Below are 19,206 nucleotides of genomic sequence, written 5' to 3'. Positions count from 1 at the left end.
TAGACTTACTAAGAGTTTTAAAATCTGAGAGGAAGGTAACAATCCTTATGCATTGTTGTTGTCATGAACAATTTAAGTAGTATTTTTAGGTTTCTTTTATGTTGCAGCTGCAGCTCTCCATTTCTCTAAGTCAGATTGCAGGCACTGAAAGGCTGCTTACTTCCTCTGTATCTTTTGCAAAGAAAATGACATATCTGCGCTAGCTGATTTATAAACTGGTGAGGAGGAGGAGGTTCATTTAGTTTCAAAGAAGCCATTATTTCATGGATTTTTAGGGCAGAAGAGTCACCATTTCTCTTATTGACTGTTCTCTTGGAAGTTTGTGGAAGGAGAAAAGTGGCTACTGTTAGTGGTAGAATATCTATACTACTGCTTTACTCTGTTATTACAGGAATTAACAGAATGCAGCTTGTCTGAAAAAGGCATATGCAACACTCTTTTGCCCTGTAGCAAAAATAAGGCTTTGGCTATCGAATCTAGAATGTGGAGGAAAAGAGTATATAATTTCTGACAGAAACTTTTCCCTTTAAAGTTTGGTTAATTGTAAGTCATATCTTACAGGTTTCCATTTCTCTTCAATAAGCTTTCCGCCATTACTTCCATTCGTTTACTTCCTAAGTGCATATTCTCTTTCTTCTTGTTTTACTGACTTTACTTTGTTTCTTTGACTAGAATTCTGTTCTCTTCTTTTTAAGTACATTTTTATTTTCATCAAAATTTGCTGAGCAAAAGAAGACAGGAAGGTCTGGTACAATATGACAGATTCATGAACTGCTTGTATTTTCAAACAATTCAGTGAATTGCTTATATTAAAAATCCATTTTGATTATTGGAAGATAGACCTTGACAACTGCTGATTTTTGTGTAATTTTAGCTACAAATAATCTGAAAGTGATATGTGTTGCCTTAAAAAATGTATTATGATAGCATGAAAAGCAGGACTGCGCTTGCATATTGGAGCACATATTTGCATCTTCTGGTATGTCATATTGTCCTGTTCTGATATGATGCCATTATTCAATAATACTCCCATTTGCAGCTTATTTTGAGGCCCCAGAAGTAGTACACCATGTAAAAACACATAGATCCTCAACCTTTACATGCTGATCAGATAAGGTAGAAGGTGGAAAAGAGAAGCACGGTAAAGTGAAATGCGTATAATATTTTTCAAGCCAGGGCAGTTTTCTGTCTACACTGTTCTTTCTGCCAGACTAGAGTCACCTCTGCAGCAGCCAGATATATAGTGTTTATGGAAAGGTTTCTGACGGCATATTCTAAAGTTATTACTTGTTCTGTGGGATTTTGTGCTTCCTTGAATATCTCCATATCTTCTGCATTATCTCCTGCGACTGGGAACAAAGGTTCTCCATGATGTACAAGATCATCTTTACGTTACTAGAGTTTTCAAGGAGATTTGACATTAGACTATTGTACCTGAAAGGGTCTTTATATCCATCTCACTGCCCTGAAAAGTCCTCTGCCTTCATGAAGAATGCTAAAGCAACCGTTTCCGTTGCCTAAACCGGTGAGGAATTGTTCAATTCTCACTTCACTGGGACAGGCAGCTTGTATTTGAAAGGAGGGACTACCTCCCTGCTTTCACCGAAGTTGTGAATGTCTGAGCTGAGATTTTCTTTGCACTGTCTATAAGCCATCCCTCTCAGTGTCTTTCAAATTCACCCTTCACCTTGTTTCATCAATGAAGTTAGATTACTTGAATTTCTCTAGCACTTTGAAGTTCCTCTGCAATACAGATGATATTTCAGATCTACAGTGGTTTATAACGCCCTACATTGATATATAACTGCATCCGTGTAAGATATTAAGAAGTCTGTTCCCTTAAAATTTGTGGTTAATGCTTAATAATTCCCATAAATGTACAGATTGCAGAGCATGAGAATAATTTGCTAAATTCTCCTTACAAGCATATCTTTGTCAGGCAGTCATAAAGTAGGTTGAAAGCAAAATGGTTTATAGAAAATTAGTTACACAGCTTGTAAAATGCTCTACAATATTCTGCAAACAAAAGGGAAAATTTCCTGCAATTTCACAATTTTGTACTTGCTCAGATGGCCATTAACCAACAAGATGAAAATCAAATTTATCCTATTCATGCTATGAATTATCTATGATTAGCAGTGTATAGAATGTGATTTTCTAAAGCTCCTTTCATAGACAAGGTATCTTCCAGCACTTCATTAAAAAAAAAAAAAAAAAAAAAAAAAAAAAAAGAGAGAGAGAGAAAAGAAAGAAAAAAAAAAAAAAAAAGAAAAAGATTAAATAAACACCACAAGTATAATAAACCTGTACAGGATCAAACCTTGTTTTTTTCTTTAGGCCAAGATGGAGTCTTTACTCAGCTACTCTTAGAAATCATATTGCATAGAATCCTAAAAGTCAAGCTTTCTTTTTGTTATGTCTAGACTTCTTGCAGGACCTGTACCTTATAATAGACTCTGAGGCATATTATGTCTCCTGCTGCCAATATCAAACCAAAATTTGCTAGCATCTTGAATGACCATTTCTCATGTTCCTTTCTTAATTTTGCACATACATCTTAACCTGTCCCTATTGTACAAAACACATGATCCCTCTATATGTATTTTGGTGTTGTGGGTCAAGCTCTGAGGAGAATGCCAAAAAGTATGAGAATTCACTGATAATGCTTTTTTTTTTTTTTTTTTTTTTATTTGACTTACTGTTTTCTGTGCTGCCATAACGAGCTTGAGTAATGTTCTGTTAGCTTTTCTGAACAAGGCTTTTGTATTCTGTGATACTCACGTAACTCCAGATAGTGGTACTCTAAGAAAAGTACCAGGTACCATAAGACTTAAAGAGCAGTTACAAATTCTAATGGCACCACAAGTTCCCAGTGGTGCTGCACATGGAAATGAGCTAGAAGTCATACTGCCTTCATGTCACTGCATTAGCGCAATCTAGGCTGCAACAGGCCTGTGAGCAAAAAAGATTGGAGTAGCATAAATGTAACCTTTTCAATCACAATAACTATTTTAAAATATAAAAATAGAAACTCTTTTGTCCACATGTAAATAACAACTTTCATAAGCCAAAAGTTATTCCAGCTACCTGAACGGGTTGTGTTCCAGTAGGCGTGTGTAGACATTAGTACAAATAATCCACAATGCCACTGTAGTGATAGGTGCAAAATTAATCACAATAATCATGTAGCTAATGTACAGTCTTTTGATAGCCATATCTGCAAGCTTTGCTGGAGTATTTTAGCAGGACCTAGCTTCCTTAAGTAAATGGCAAAAGCTAATGAAGACGAAAAGGGAGTAAACAGCTTGCCCAAGCCATCCTATTAAAACATGGGAGGAGGAGATGCTGATGTTTTAGGAAATGTTAAAGTATATCTAAAATACAAAGGTAGAACTGTATTTTTCCTGTTGATGGATACAACCTTTGAGAGTACTAAGTTAGGAAAAAGACTGCATATCCATACAGAAAGTTATCAAAGTATTTTAGTTAAATGATGTTTACACTGCTCATTAATTTATCTGTTACTTTTAAGAGCTGCCAGTCTGACAATTACGTCCTCTGAGCTTTTAACACATTAAATGGCCAAAACAAGCAGAACTTTTTCTGTGTATGAAATTGTCACCATGTCTTGCTTAGTAGTAATAAATGTAAGGATTTTGTACGTATTTTGTTTATTCTTCAAGCCAATTTGTCATCAGCGTTTTTTCCTTAGGTCATCACCAAGAGTTAATTATAGTCAAATGCAGTATGAATTTCCATAAATCTGAACTAAAACCATTGCCCCCTCTGAAGACACCTCTTTCAAGGTTTCACATGATAATATTGAGCATTACCGGCTTGGCCAGTTTTGAGCTAGTAACATCAGGGTAAAATAGCCCACATGTTACTAGTAGGTCAGTCAGACCCTAGAAGTTTGCAATGCATACCTCTTCACTTGGTAAGTAAGGTCTGTTATAGACTTGAAATAAAAATGAGATGTAAAGGATGGTGGTATAAGGAATGACCTGATACAAGTAGAGCCCCCAAAAGGTGTTTAGCATCAGGAAAATATACTTCCATTTCATTTAGTTATTGTAGTTTGGATTGTGACTGCATTTTGCATGGAGTGCTGCTTTCCTAACTCAGGGCGTATACGGCTCTAGCTGTGTAAGGTGGCAGTTGCTGTGGATATCCTCCACGAGAGAGCTGGCAAAGGCCAATTTGTGTCACTCATCCTCCCTCTGCCATGTAGGAAGCTGGAAGGAGTATTAGAGCAGTGTACTATGTTCTGACACTGCTGGAGTGACAAAAGCCTGCTTTAGGCCCACGTGTGGTAAAGCTCTGTCAGACTAAGTGACTCAGGTATTATTCTCTAGTCAGCAATTCATTTCATTGCTTACTTGATCTTTTGGGTGAATCTGCAATGTTAAATATCTGGGGGAGGGGGGAGGGTTGTTTTGTTTGTTTTCATTTAGAGTGCCTCAGCTGTAATAAACACATTCTTAATGCAAAGAAAAAGAAAAATGTAGAATTTTAGAAGGCTTTTCTGCTCTCATGAAATTCCAGTCTACTCACAAAGCAAATGTTCAACTCCCTTGTGTGTTTCCAAACACTGAAAGAGTTTGGATTGCCAAAGGGTTGTCCTACACTGGTTTTGAGGGCCCTGGAAGTATTAATGCCCTGTGCCATCCACGTTTATCACACTGTTGTCCTGGACACTGAGAACCGTCATCCTGCATGAAGCCAGATGCTGGCATTAGAAGTGACTCACAGTAGATGTAAGAAATTCTTCACTGCTGTAGCTGATTGATGGCAGCAACAGGACATTTCACTTGAGACTGCTTCAGCACAGCTAATCGTACGTCCAATTTAATATTAGACTCAATTTTCCCGTCATGCAACGGGCTGACAGCAACATCAGAACATTTCTCTCATCTTATTCCTGCACAGTTTAAGAAACGTACATCCAAGGGCTGAAAAAGGTCAGTAAATTAAACAAGAACAAAACCTGGCATTATGTCTCTTTCAAGTTTGCAAAGAGAATTTTCCATGGCTGTGTGCTCTGAAAAGGGCTGTACTCCAAATGACACACTGCTAATCTGGTGATCCAAAATAATTTTTAAGGCTTGGGTAAGTGCTGTGGGCTAAATTCAGCTTTTTCTTACACTTCATTCCAAATGTCCTACAGAAATTTGTAAAGAGACAGTGAAGACTTGTGGTCAAACATTACAATAGAGGTGCAGCGGAGCCACTTCAAGGGTACAAATCCAAATTAAATTCTGTGATGCAAAAAGAACAAAATAAGACAGATGAAAGTAGGGGGGAAGCTGGGCACAGTAGGTGTGTGGGCTACATTGATCTCCTAAGGATATTGCAGTCTGTTGCTGAGAGGCCAGCAGGAAGGAAGCTTATCATGTATGGTGTTCATGACAGGTGAGCAGCTAGATTTTGCAGTGCTAAAGAAAAAAATAAGAAAGTAGCCCATTCAATGTTTCAAGGCACAGTAATAAATATGTCATAAAGGGTCACACAGCTAATGTAAATCCAGTTATTTGTTCCTCCAGGAAGAATATTTTGTGCTTGTATATAATGAGCTTATATTCACCTTTGATACCAAAAAGTTATAATAGAATATGAAGCCACAGGATGCATATATGGTGCCCATGAGCAGCCCAGTCCTGGGATTTAAAAGTAATGAGTTTCTGGTTTGGGTCTCCTCAGCACAGTGTTTTTGCTGTGCGTGTGCTCACATACTTGCGTCTTGCAGGCCCTTTGGGCTTTCTGTCTTTCTGCTAGCAACAGGCTGCTTCTGACACTGCCTGCCACAGCCATCTCCTAATCTCCTGCCTCATCCAGGTGTTGCTGCCTTTATATAGCCAGTGCATAGCTTGTATCCTGTCTGGACCTCTTTCATTATTATCTTGGTGCTAAATTGTGATATGCAAACATAATACTGTTAGCTAAATTGTCTACTTTCAGTTTAGCTGAGAGGGGAAGGCAGCATTTAGTAACTGACAAGAAGCTTTATTGAATGTTACTGAGCTTATTATACTACTGTTAGCATATTATTTACATTTTTGCATTTTTTTTTCCAGAATTAAATATAGCACTGGAAAACCTTTTTATGAGTATCCCAAGATACAGACTGCAGACTGTAATGAGAAAATATACATGATTATACATGTATACCAATACCAAAGTGGTTTATGTATGTTTATTCTTCTTCTAGTACCATTTTTCTTTCCTGATTTTGTTTTTGCTTTTACAAAGGGAGAGAAAAGTGCATTTTACAGCCTGATCTACTATTTTTTTTAGCAAGTCCTGTCACAATTGAGACAGCATACTTTTTGTTACTATGAAGGAAATTTTGACACTTATTAAAAATACAGTGTAAAATATGCAGAGAGACTAGCTGTTTAGAACTTGTGTGAAATAGAAATGTAACAGATAAGATGCTACCTGTTTTGAATCATACACTTAAAAAAATGCATGCTTGAAACCAGTAGTCATGTCTTTTATTATCTTATCCTGATAGCATGCCTTGTGCTTTAAAAATAAAAGCAAGATCTCATTAGCCACTCGAGTTTTAGAGACTTCACTGCACTTCAGGCATTGTTATTAGCCAAGGCTTGTTATGTACATTTCTGCCTGTCAGGCTTTATCTCCTAAGCCTCCCTTTCTTGGTGGGAATATATAAGCATTTTTTGTGCCACTAGGGTCTAAAGAAAGCCAGTTGGAATTAGTGTTGAACTGTCCTCCGTCTCCAATGTTAACAGTGAATCACAGATTAAATCCAGATGTTAAGATGGCAAGAGGCACTCCTGTTAGCTGAATGCATGCAACTGTGCAAATTCTCCACTCCACTGCAATTTAAGTTGGATCCAAAGAGAATGAATTTTAGCAAGTCTGCTAAAACTCTGAACAACTGCTGGTCCTTGCAGTCTTCCATATATACTGTACTGTGTTCTAATTTGACCACCAAAAACAAACAAACAAACAAAACAGTAGGTAAAACACAGTAGGACTGTAGTTAAGTCAAGACCTTAAGCTCCTGGCAGGGTTAAACATAAAATGTAAATATGTCTTTGTCAACATAGCCTCAGCTCACTGAAGACCGAGTTAGTATTTTACAAATATGTGTAGAAGTCTTCTAACAGTTAATATATCCTTACAAATGTAAATGCATATGTTACTTACTTCTACTATAACATTTTCACATTCACAGACCCCCATATTTTTTTCTGGGGCATTTTAAGCTCCCTGATATTTAGGGATTATTGTAGGAGGTGCAACACAGCAGGGAGCAAACAATGCAGTAGATTTCTGGAGTGCTGTGGTGGTAACTTGCTAACACACAGGCTAAGGAGATGATGATGGCAGGTGTTCTGGCTGGACCTCTTACAAACAAAGAGGAACTGGTTGGGTTGTGAGGGTCAGAGCAGCCTTGGCTACAGTGACCACGAGATATTGGAGTTCAGGGTTCTGCAAGGAGAGAATAAAGCTAAAAGCAGGGCCACAACCCTGGAGTTCAGGAGAAACTTACTCTGTTTGGGTATCTGCTTGGAAGAATTCTGTGAGATACAGTCCTGAAGAGAAGAGAGTCTAGAACAGCTGGCTGATTTTCAGGGATCTTCTGCAAGTTTCAAAACGTTTCATCCCCAGATGTGGGAAATCAAGCAAATGTGGCAGAAGTCCCACATGGATGAACAAGTAGCAGCTGTCAAAACTCATACATAAAAGGAAGCACACTTGAGGTGGAAGCTGGACTAGGTATCCCATGAGGAATACAGAGCTGCTGTCTGAGCAGAGATGGGGTACTGCTACAAGGGAGGTGATTGTCCCGCTCTACTCTGCGCTCGTGCAGCCTCACCTCGAGTACTGTGTGCAGTTCTGGGCACCACAGTGTAAAAAGGACATGAAACTGTTGGAGAGTGTCCAGAGGAGGGCTACGAAGATGGTGAAAGGCCTGGAGGGGAAGACGTACAAAGAACGGCTGAGGTCACTGGGCCTGTTCAGCCTGGAGAAGAGGAGGCTGAGGGGAGACCTCATCACAGTCTACAACTTCCTCGTAAGGGGGTGTCGAGAGGCAGGAGACCTTTTCTCCATTAACACCAGTGACAGGACCCGCGGGAACAGGGTTAAGCTGAGGCAGGGGAAATTTAGGCTTGACGTCAGGAGAGGGTTCTTCACAGAGAGGGTGGTTGCACACTGGAACAGGCTCCCCAGGGAAGTGGTCACTGCACCGAGCCTGTCTGAATTTAAGAAGAGATTGGACTGTGCACTTAGTCACATGGTCTGAACTTTTGGGTAGACCTGTGCGGTGTCAAGAGTTGGACTTGATGATCCTTAAGGGTCCCTTCCAACTCAGGATATTCTATGATTCTATGATTCTACTATTGGGCAGAGATGGGAGTCAAAGCCCACATGGAGTTGAATCTGGAACATGAAGGACTTCCATGGGTACAACAGCAGCTAAAGAAGGACTAGGGAAAATGTGGGCCTGCTGCTGAATGGGTTAGGGAAGCTGGTGACATGGAAACAGATGAGATACTTTGTGCCTTCTTCACCTCAGTCTTGATGGGTAAGACTGACCTTCAGGAAAACCAAGTCCTGAAACCCATGAGAAAGTTTGAAACCATTAGTGGAAGGGGATCGGGTTAAGAAACATCTAAACAAAATGGACATACAGAAGTCCATGCAATCTGATGGGATACACCCATGATTACTGAGGGATCTGGACAATGTTCTTGCAAGGCCACGCTTCGTTCATTAACATCCTCTTTAATGACTTGGATGATGGCACAGAGTGCACTTTCAGCAACTCTGCAAATAATAGAAAACTGGGATGAGTGGCTGATCAACAGATGGTTGTGTTGCCATTTTGCCATTCAAAAGGTCCTTGTTAGGTTGGAGAACTGACCCAACAGAAACCTCGAGATATTCAACAAGGGGAAGTGCAAAGCCCTGCACTGAAGAAGGAATAAACCAGTATAGGCTTAAGACCAATCAGCTGGAGAGCAGCTTAGCAGAAAAGTCCTTGCAAGTTTGAAGGGACAGGTTGAACGAGTCAGCGATGTGCCACAAAGAAAGCGAACAGCTCTCTGGGCAACATTAGGAAAAGTGTTGCCAGCAGATTGAAAGAGGTGATCCTTCCCTTCTACTCAGCACTGGTGAGGCCACACTTGGAGTGCTGGGTCCAGTTCTGGGCACCTCAGTACAAGAGAGATGTGGACATACTGGAGAGAGTCCAGCAGAGGGCCACAAAAATGATTAAGTGACTGGAACACCTCTCCTGTGAGGAAAGGCTGAGAGAGCTGAGACTCAGCTTGGAAAAGAGAAGATTTGTGGAATCTCTTGAATGTCTATACATACCAGAAGGGAGAATGCAAAGAAGATAGAGCCAGCTGGCTTTCACTCTATTCACCACCACTCTCTGGGCCCAGACGTCCAGACAGTTTTTAACCCAGCAGAGAGTGTACCTGTACAGGCCGTGGGCTGCCAGCTTCTCCAGGAGAATACTGTGGCAAAATCCCATGTCACTTGTCTTTCTTGGAGTAAAGGCGGTGATGAAGATAGAATTTATGTTACTTGATCCTGAACAACAAGTCAGTAAGATCTGCATGAAGAAATCAAAATGGAGTAGTAACCAAGGGGAACTGAGTAGTTAGAAATATGGTTTAGGCTTTAAACTTACTGAAGTAATATATATCACATTACATCATAAACCTCCAGTAAGAAGTCAGTTGGCAAATAACAAACTGAAAAGTAAAAATATATATATAATCTTGCATACATAAACCAGCTGAAGCAATATATTGGAATATTTTTAAAGATTAATAATTTAGAATTGTGTAAAAAAGCTATATAAAACATATTATTATAGCTGATTGTATTTTGACAGTATAATAAAGCTTTATATTGCATGTGGTTGAGTCACTTTGATGATAAAATTTTCTTTTTCTTTTGCAGAAAATGATGAGGTCATCAGTGTTTCATATGTTCATACTAAGCATGGTGGCTGTAGATGTGATTGTTGCTGCTAGTAACTACTACAAAGGAGAAAATTTCAAGAGACAGTATGATGAATTTTACCTAGCTGAGGTGAGTATGCTGAAACGACTATCTAGATGTTTTTCAAGATAAGCTAAAGTAGAAAATGTGAATGTCAAGCACATTTAAGTACGTAATTTTTTTATTCCCTTAAGCATTCCAAGAATTCTTTGCTAACTTGTTCAAGTTCCTCTGTCTGACAATGTCTGACAGCCCTATTTTACAACCTTTTGAAACGTAATTTCCTCAAACAAAATGTCAGTGGTAATGAGCTGAGGTTTAAGTATAACATTTGCAGGCAATGCATGGCTGCTGAGTTGCTATCTTTTTGCACCAGGACTGTAACATCCATAAGAATTTAACTTTAAAAAATGGCAAAACTCTGTCTTTAAATATTGTATTTCTTTCTAAATCATCTTTATTTGACATATATGTGTCTTCAAGATGGTCCTTGAGCATAACCAGAATAGTGTTGCGAGTAGCCTAGCTTCAGTAACCTCAAGTGCACAATGCAAAGGAACATTTATTCAGTCTTAAATTCAGTGAAGGAGAAGGATGTGCTCCTGAACCAGTGTAGCAGAGGAAAACAGTTTCTTTTTATGTGGCGTTTTGGCTGAGAGCCTGCTTGACTGTTTAGTTTGTCAAAGATATTGCTGTAGAGCATGTGCTAAAGTGCCTAGAACATTGCTTACATGACTTTTTAGTTTTTTAGTTTAGTTCAGTTACCAAAATAAATAAATAAACAAATAAAAGTTTTGAAGTATGTGGTAGTAATATATAGGTATAGTTTCAAATACATTTTTTTCCCAAATCAAGAGTGAAATCAGTACTGTAGCATTCCTTATCAACAATACTTAATTCCATGAGCACTATGAATTGTCACTTTATCTGAAGATAAAGCTACCACTGCTGAAATTCACTGAGATGGGTTCTCTGAAGATGCTGATCACTGTTGCCTGGATTGTACATGTCTAGCTGTGTGGTTACTGCAGTTCCCCTGACTTCAATAATTATTACACTGTCCTTTGGAGCCAGAGGGTCCAGTTGAAAAGAAGACGCCCTGAGAGTAATTTATGGCCTCACTTCCTGGGGCTGACATTCTTAGGCTAGTGCACTTGACAGCATGTTTTGACTTGTGATTCTGCTGCCTCTGGTATTGCCTTCAAGGCTGACAATGACAATGGCAGAAGAATTGCAAGTCGAGAAGTTTGATGGCTTGTACTCCTGGGGTTTTAAATGTCTAAATAGACTTGTGAGTCACGCTCAAGTGCTCAACTTTAAACCTTGTAGTGCTTAACATTATGGTGCTTAATGCATCTCATTGTTTTAAGGGAGGTTGAGTTGGTACTCATTTTTAAATTTCTGTTAGTTTTAGAATTTGTGTGTGATCTCTTAAGGTCCTACAAAGCAGAGACCACCAATTCTGAGACAAAAACATGAAAACAGGGAAAAATTAAAGGTAGCACCAGAGTCCAAAGCCTCAAAAGAGTGCAGGTTGCATCAGTACTGCACCATTTCAGCAGCATATCCCATACTGCTGATCAGCAAACGGTAGGACTCATCAGATCTCAGATATGGAATTCACCCTACATCTCAGAAAAACAAGTTCTGGCTTAGTTTCACTGTTTAGAACCAGAATTCCAGTCAGAAGGTAGCTAAGTGGTGGCTTCATATTTTCAAATTATAATCAAGACTAAACAACCTTCTCCCAAAGAGTTATGAAACTACTTTGTTCCAGACATTAAACAAGTTCTTAAGAAAAGCCCACACATTTAACATACTGAAATTATCTCAACTTTTAGACAGTTGTCATAGAAAGAATAATTGTGAAATGTGTTAATGTATTATCTTTATTTTATCTTGAGTTCTGAGCATATTCTAAAAACAACATGAATGTGAAAGAATATGATCCTGGGAATAAGATGTTGGAATAAAACCAACAAAGTCTGGATTCTCTTATGATAACCCCTGCGGGGTTGACAATATTTTCACTTCATAGAAGTGAAACACTTGAAGACAGTGAAACTCATTTTAATCTCCAGGCCAAAATGAGTAATTAAATCAGCATTAAAGCCTGAGACCATGAACTTGTCATGGAAGGCATTTTTTCTTTATGCCCAGGATACAGCAAGTGGAGTCTGGATTCTTAACAAAATAACTTTAATTCTATTTATATTCAAAATAGGAAACGCTGCATGTGCTATTTCTATTTTGGCACTGAATATATAGTATAATTATGCTTTTATTAATCAGTGCTAGAAATACTCTCTTCCACATCTATTTGAAGTCTAGGGTTTGGGCTTTTTTTTTGATAGAAATACTTGCCAGGGTTTTATACTTCAAAATGAGTGTATTGTGTAGATTAGTGTACTAAATTTCTGACCTGTGAACAATGTCTCATTTTCTTTAAGGATATATTTTTCCATCTCTGCATAGCTTAAATTGATCAGAATACCAATTTGAGAAAGCTGTCAGAAAAATAATTTGCTTATATTCTACGTGTTTACTTTTCTATAAGCTAAAGTAGTCTGGAATAGGGAAAGGTATTCTGCTTATCTGTAAGGCATACTTGTTTGTTGTCCATTTGGCTTTTGTTTCTTTTGTTGTTTGTTTTTTAACCTGTGATTCTTTCACTATAGAACCTATGAAAATCAAATAACAACCCCCTAGTATTTTATGGCAGGTGGTATAAAATGCAGCATCAGAAGAGCCTAAAAAATCCTAAGAAACAGGAGAAACTGATAAGCTGGTTTCATTTCCTACTCAGTTATTGTGAATCTTATTATTCACAGCACAGTGTGTACAAATAAATTGTTTTTAAGAGCCTTAAAAAGGCTGCATACTCAAAGAATACAGACTATTCCACAGTGGCTGTGTTGTTTCCTTGGTGAGGGAGACTGGTTCGTGCAGGATGCGCTGCTGTTGCTTTATATTTTTCATTAAACTGGTCTGGAGAACACTTTCCCTTCAGAGACAGCTTACCAGAGCAGCCAACAGCAGTGAGGATTCCCTTTGCTTAAGGAAATAGCCAGACAAGTTAAAGCAAATGCATCTAGGAGATGCCTTTTCCAGAAGTCATCCTGGAAGCTGCTGGCTTAAGGAGCAGATGCGGTCTAAAAAAGTAGATTCATTTTCATGGTCACAAGTTGTAGTGGCCTATAAATGCACTACTGTGTCCATTTAAACTAAACAGACAAGCCTAAGTTAAGTTATCGAGATATTCAGTACCAAGAAAAAAATCCTGCTTTTTTGTTGTTGTTGGAAAAAGAAGACAATCTCAAAAGAAAAGAAGGCAAAGGTGAGGCAAAAAGAGGGTAGAAATGAATTCTAAACCCAGGTCCCATTGGTTGCATGATTTAGTATACTCAGTAATAAATAAGAATTGGGGAAGCATTTCAACTTAGATACATCAGCCCTGCAAGGAAAACAAAGAGAGACTTTTAACTGGATGAGTCAAGAAAACAACATAGTATCTGAGAACTTGGAAAGAATAGAACTCCAAACTCATTTTAGTAGTTGGGGCTGAGGATGTTGACTTTACCTGCTCAGCACCTAGACAGAATAGTGCTGAACGTTTGTCTTTATGCCACTGCACATTATGTTCCATCAACGGAGGCTACACATTAGAAGTCTTACCAGGCACAGGTGGGATTCCTACAAGTACTGTTTTAAAGGGCCTGAAAATTGATGCATTAACACCATAAAGCTTCCAGGTGGCTGGGTGGGAGGCAGCCCTCAGAGAGCAGCCAGGTCCTTCCTCTGTTGCCTCACTTGCCTTCCACCCTTATTTCATCATTCAGAGCAAGGACAACCAGGCGTTTTGGCAAAGTTTGTAAACTGGTGGAGGGTGGCCACTCATGTGTTACACCTGTTTTTCCTGTGCAGGTCTGTTCTGGTGTCTAAGGTGAATCTGCTTTTCCCTTGTCTCTACAGCAATGGAAGGAGTGATTTCAGTTTTTAAAAATGTCTGTAAAATTGCATTGCATTTCACACCTAAGAAAAAGTTCTACTCAGATATTCTCAATCTTCTCCTGTAATTAATTACAAGGAAGGAAAAAAAATACAAGCTCTGTCAGCAGGAAGACAGGTGTATAAATGTAATCAGATGTTATGCAAACCATTTGATACATTTTTAAGTGCTAGTGGTTTGAATTCGTTTGACAAGCATGTAAAATGCAAATGCTCCCGCCCACACATTTTTAGAATAAATTAAAATACACTTAACATCATATTTGTTAGTCTTGTCCCTAATGGGAAGGCTATGTACTCTGAAGTATATATGGTGTATTTAAATAGTATTGTTATTCCACCTGCTCTGAAAGTGAATTCCAGCAGCTTTCTACCCCCCATTCCTAATTTGCCCCCCTTACTCTTTTAAGACTTAATTAGATCTGTTTTACTTTAGAAATGAGCTTTCATTTTAAAATTTTTGATATAGCATTTTCCTTGTGTTTTAGATTGGGATTTTCATGTGGAGGAGTAGTTTCTTCAGATTTGGCATATTATTCTCCTGGAGCTCTTTGAACTATAAGGGCTGAAAAAATAGGTAGATACATTCAAGAATATGAGCATCTTGTGTACACTGATGTGTGTATATATGAAATCACACAAATATTTATTTGCAACAGTTGTTTCCTAATTTAATGAAAGGTTTGGAGGGCTATGAAGCATTTTGCCTTGATTTAATCATTCAGAGGATATTTGAAGACTGGTAATTGTTTTGAATGCCTTGAGAAAGCCATGTAAGTATAGATGGTAGCACCACCCATAAACAGCTATATGGTCTAGAGGAATTAGCATAGGACATACACTTCAGTGTTTGATTTCCATCATTATTCCTTCTTGTGATACTCCTGTACACATAAAATATGTACATTTTTAATTATCTGTCTCAAAAACAATGTCTTTCATGTTGATAAATGTATTTTTGATGGACTGATTTTAAATAATGTAAGTACATAAGGCAGAATCCCAGAGACTATGACTGTCAGATTCAGAATTCAAATATTAGTCTCTAATTTTGTTACCACCTACCAAATCCAATAAACCTCAATGCGATCAGTTAATCTCTCCACCTTTTACCATAACATTCTGTAATAAAAGACTAATAATACTTTAGCTCAAAGAAGGCTTGAGCTGTACTTTGTTAATGTTTGCACAGCACTTGTAAATTATTAGTTGTATATAGATACCACCTAATGTTATTTTAATGTCTCCTTTATGCCCCGAAGCATGTTAAGGGTCAGAGAGCAAAACTGCTGAGAGAAGGAAAAACATCTTTTCCGTCTTGGGTTTCTTGGCTGCTGGGAAATGAGGGAGAGAATATCTCAGAGTATGTAGAGAAGTAAATGAAGAAAACAAATGAGAAAGAAATGTGTCTAGCCAGGATGGTTTTTGTTAATGAGAGAAGAAAGAGAGTAAGTTTTGAAGATATAAATCTATACAGAATTGTCTCCCTTTTTTGAATATCATGCATTTCACTGTGTAACTATTTCAGGAAAGGCCTCTGTAAGAACCCCACGGGTTATCCTTTTTTTTTTTCCCTCTGTAACTTCTCTCCTTATTCCCTCTGCTCAGCTTCTTTTATATCATCTCTTTTTTAAAATTGTGAAAAAAAAATTTCCAATTCTGGATTGAGCTTGAATTTCCTCTTTTTTGTTTTTGTTTTTATGATTAAGTCCCATCATCCTTTCTTTTTTTTTTATCCTGTTTCAGTTGTTTTATTACTATGGAAGTTTTTGAAAATTTGAAGTAGCAATTTTGATCTTACCAATGTATATACATATCTTAAGGGAGGTTGTTAACACGATGGGGGCAGACTCTTTTCACTGGTGCCCCATCATAGGACAAGAAGCATCGGGCACAAACAGAAATACAGGAAGTTCCATCTGAATATGAAGAAAAAACGTTCTGTACTGTGAGGGTGACAGCACTGGAACAGGTTTCCCAGAGAGATTCTGGTGTCTCATTCTCTTGAGATACTCAAAACCCACCTGGACGTGATCTTCTAGGTGACCCTGCTTGAGCAGTGGGGATTGGACTATATGATCTCCAGAGGTCCCTTCCAACCTCAGCCATTCTAGGATTCTGTAGTTTTCAAACAAGACACCTTCTAACTTTGGTTTCTTAGATCTCCTAATTTTTTTCAGACAGCTTATATATGTTGCTTCACATTTTGAAAAAAAATCTCTTCAGGTTTTCCTTCTTGTACATGTACACAAAGTGAAAAGTTAATTGGATCTGTCTATTATTTCATACCCTCCAAATTGTGACATCTATGTGTCTGGGTGTTAGGACATCAGAAATTTTCACAAAGTGTACATTTTAAGGAATGATATGGGCAAAACAAACATGAAAAGACAACATAATATATAAAAGAAGTCTGATCTAAATTTAACATTGTTGTATTAATCAACAAATTTACAATTTGAGCATAGAACTCTTGAAAACTTAGGTGTCAGATTGTACAACTGTTTCTATGAGTAAGTCAAATTTTGAACTATTTATAAGGGAAGCTGAATAAAGAATTTGACTAGTTTTTTGGCACCACGGATGTAATTATTTAAAGGAATAGTATATACATGATTTGTCAAAAGTTTATTTTCATTATATTATCAATTAAAAAATCATTTTAATGATTATTTATCAATATGTGTATTCACAGAAAGCTTCCAAAATATAACAATTTCTGTAAATTTTTCTGAAAATGTAAAAATTCATTTCAGTTCTATATTATTCATAGTTGACCAATGAACAAATAAGTGCCATGCAATCACAGAAATTTAAAAAAAATCTATTATTCATTGTTTATTATGTTTAGAGAATGATTGTTTTTCCTAATACAATGAAGATCTTTATTTTTACCAAACAAAACCTTTATGTATGTTATGATATAGAAAGTTTTAATTGAACTCAGTGGTTTGAACATATCTCTCTCCTTTTATGTATTCGTCTAGGTTGCTTTTACAGTTTTGTTTGATTTAGAAGCTCTCCTGAAGATCTGGTGTTTGGGTTTTACGGGATACATCAGCTCATCTCTTCACAAGTTTGAGTTACTACTTGTAATTGGAACCACTCTTCACATTTATCCAGACCTCTATCACTCTCAGTTTACATATTTCCAGGTACGATCATCTGTGTTCACATTTTACCCTAAATACCAATTAAAAACATTATCCATCAAAAGGAGTATATATTTCACTGTCATTTACTTATATTCTCAGATTACTGATGTTCTCACAATATTGACTCTTGTTGAAAATGTCTTTAAAATACCAACTAAGTCTGTTTTTAACTATATTTCTTGTGTGGATTTACAGAAAGAGGATTAATTCTAACTTTGTCTAGCAGTCCTGCACCTTTCTGTTTTCAGTAACTCACATTTCTTATCTAGGCTGCACTGTTCTGTAGGTTCTGGATTAGTTTATTCCTCATCCTTCATTCAGCTTTGACCTTGCATACAGCTGCTTATTTATCACCTTCCTATAGAGTCCACCACTGCTTTCCTGGTTTCCATCTCTGACACCTCGACAAACATGCTGTTGCTCCTCCAAATCTTAATGTCTACAGCAGCCACATCTCTAACCAAGACAAGTCTTCACTCCAGTCATTGTGGGTTTTTTCCAGAACCATTTTAGAGTTTGATTTATAGCTCTCTGACCATTCCTAATTGAGAGGGAGAGTGTGTTGAGGCTCTTCACACATTTTTACTTTGGGGAAGAGTAGGGAATAGAGACAGGGAAAGACTGATTAATTAGACTTCTGAGTTTTTCTTCTGCAAACCAATACAACCAATTCCCTGATCAGCCTCATCAGAGTGCTTAGGGTTGTGCCAGTTGTCGAAGAAGGTGTTAAGATTCATTATAATGTGCTATATTCTACACTGCTGAAGAAAGTGATTTTCTTTAATAAAAATAAAAAAAATAAAGGATACGCGTCATGTTTGTCCGTTATTTAGCAGTGGATTGTCATGATGAAATATTAATAATAAGTAAAGGCAAAGAATGAATGGCCTGACAGAATCCTGTTGATATATGTGATTAGCTCCAGCAACACCCAGTAATCAAGTGAGTACACTATGAGGGTGGCACTCTCCCCAGGTGTGAGTTGAAACATAATGGCCTTTTCAGACTTCTGCAAATCCCATCTTGTATTCTTTCTAAACGGTTCTACAAACCTGCTCAAGAAGGATTTCAGAATTTCAAATTCTATTTTTCTTTCACCTAGAACCATTTGAAGGCTTTTACATGGCTATACTTTTTTTTGCTGTCCAAATATGTGATTTTTTTTTATTTTTTTTTTTTATTATTCAAACTTGGCATGATATTCCTAACATATAAGAAAGGATGCATGTGCAGGAGAATGCCTTTGTACTCCTGTGCAAAAGCACCCAGGAAACCTAACTGGGAGCTTTCAGTTATATTAGTTAGCCACTTAGTTAACACATTGGTACATAGTTACTAGGGCAGGGCCCGCTCACATTTGTTGATTTCTTTCTAGAATTTTAAAGTATAAATTATGGACACTTTGGACTAATTACATAATATTATCACTAAATCATAGGACTGAAAGTATAATTAAAATGTAGCCAGATGTTGGTAATAAAATCATAAAAGAAGTTATTTATTTCTAATGATTTTAAGTAATTTCCCTTTCTTTCTTTCTTTTTTTTTTTTTTTTTGGTTGTTTTTTCTTCTCTAAGTGCTTACTTTTCTGACAGAAAATTTCAGGATATGATTTTTATCAAAATACATGTGTATAAGAGACATACATTTTACAAGCAGAAACAGTTGCTATGATGAACGATTTAGGTTGTCTTTTGCAATCCAAATCCCCAAAGAGGCGGATGACAGTAAGGTTGGAAAATACTTTACCTTTGATGTCAGTGTGTAAAGGAAGTACACACCATATTCTCCAGCAACTAAGCTTCTTGGCAAACTAGATAACACATTTTCACATCATCCAAGGTCAAAAAGTATTTTTCACTTGGATAAATCTTGATGGTAGGCAGATTTCCAGGCCTTTAGATATTAATAATGACAGGTTAAATGTGTTCCTTGTCAGCCAACAAAACAGGTTACTGAAAACACAAGTCTTATTTGACACATTTCAAGATAGTAAGCAGACATATTATTTTCCTTGTCTAGTCTTCCTTAGCATATATTTCAGTCTGCATTA

General features: G+C 37.4%; 1 protein-coding gene across 2 annotated transcripts in view; it reads left to right on the top strand.

Annotated features, from left to right (window-relative positions):
* NALCN (sodium leak channel, non-selective) overlaps nt 1-19,206 on the top strand; it is a gene marked incomplete at both ends in the record, with an annotated part of 218,699 nt that overhangs the window by 102,460 nt on the left and 97,033 nt on the right. For both annotated transcript variants that reach the window (XM_084305464.1, XM_084305463.1), the window contains 2 exons: nt 9,949-10,080; nt 16,986-17,153. In XM_084305464.1, the coding sequence (XP_084161590.1) occupies nt 9,949-10,080; nt 16,986-17,153 (300 nt within the window). The remainder of the gene's footprint in view (nt 1-9,948; nt 10,081-16,985; nt 17,154-19,206) is intronic.

The sequence above is a fragment of the Netta rufina genome, assembly GCF_964035555.1.
Source record: "Netta rufina genome assembly, chromosome: 1".
Lineage (NCBI taxonomy): Eukaryota > Metazoa > Chordata > Aves > Anseriformes > Anatidae > Netta > Netta rufina.
Note: the sequence above shows the minus strand (reverse complement) of the source record. Positions and strands in the feature narration are given on the sequence as shown.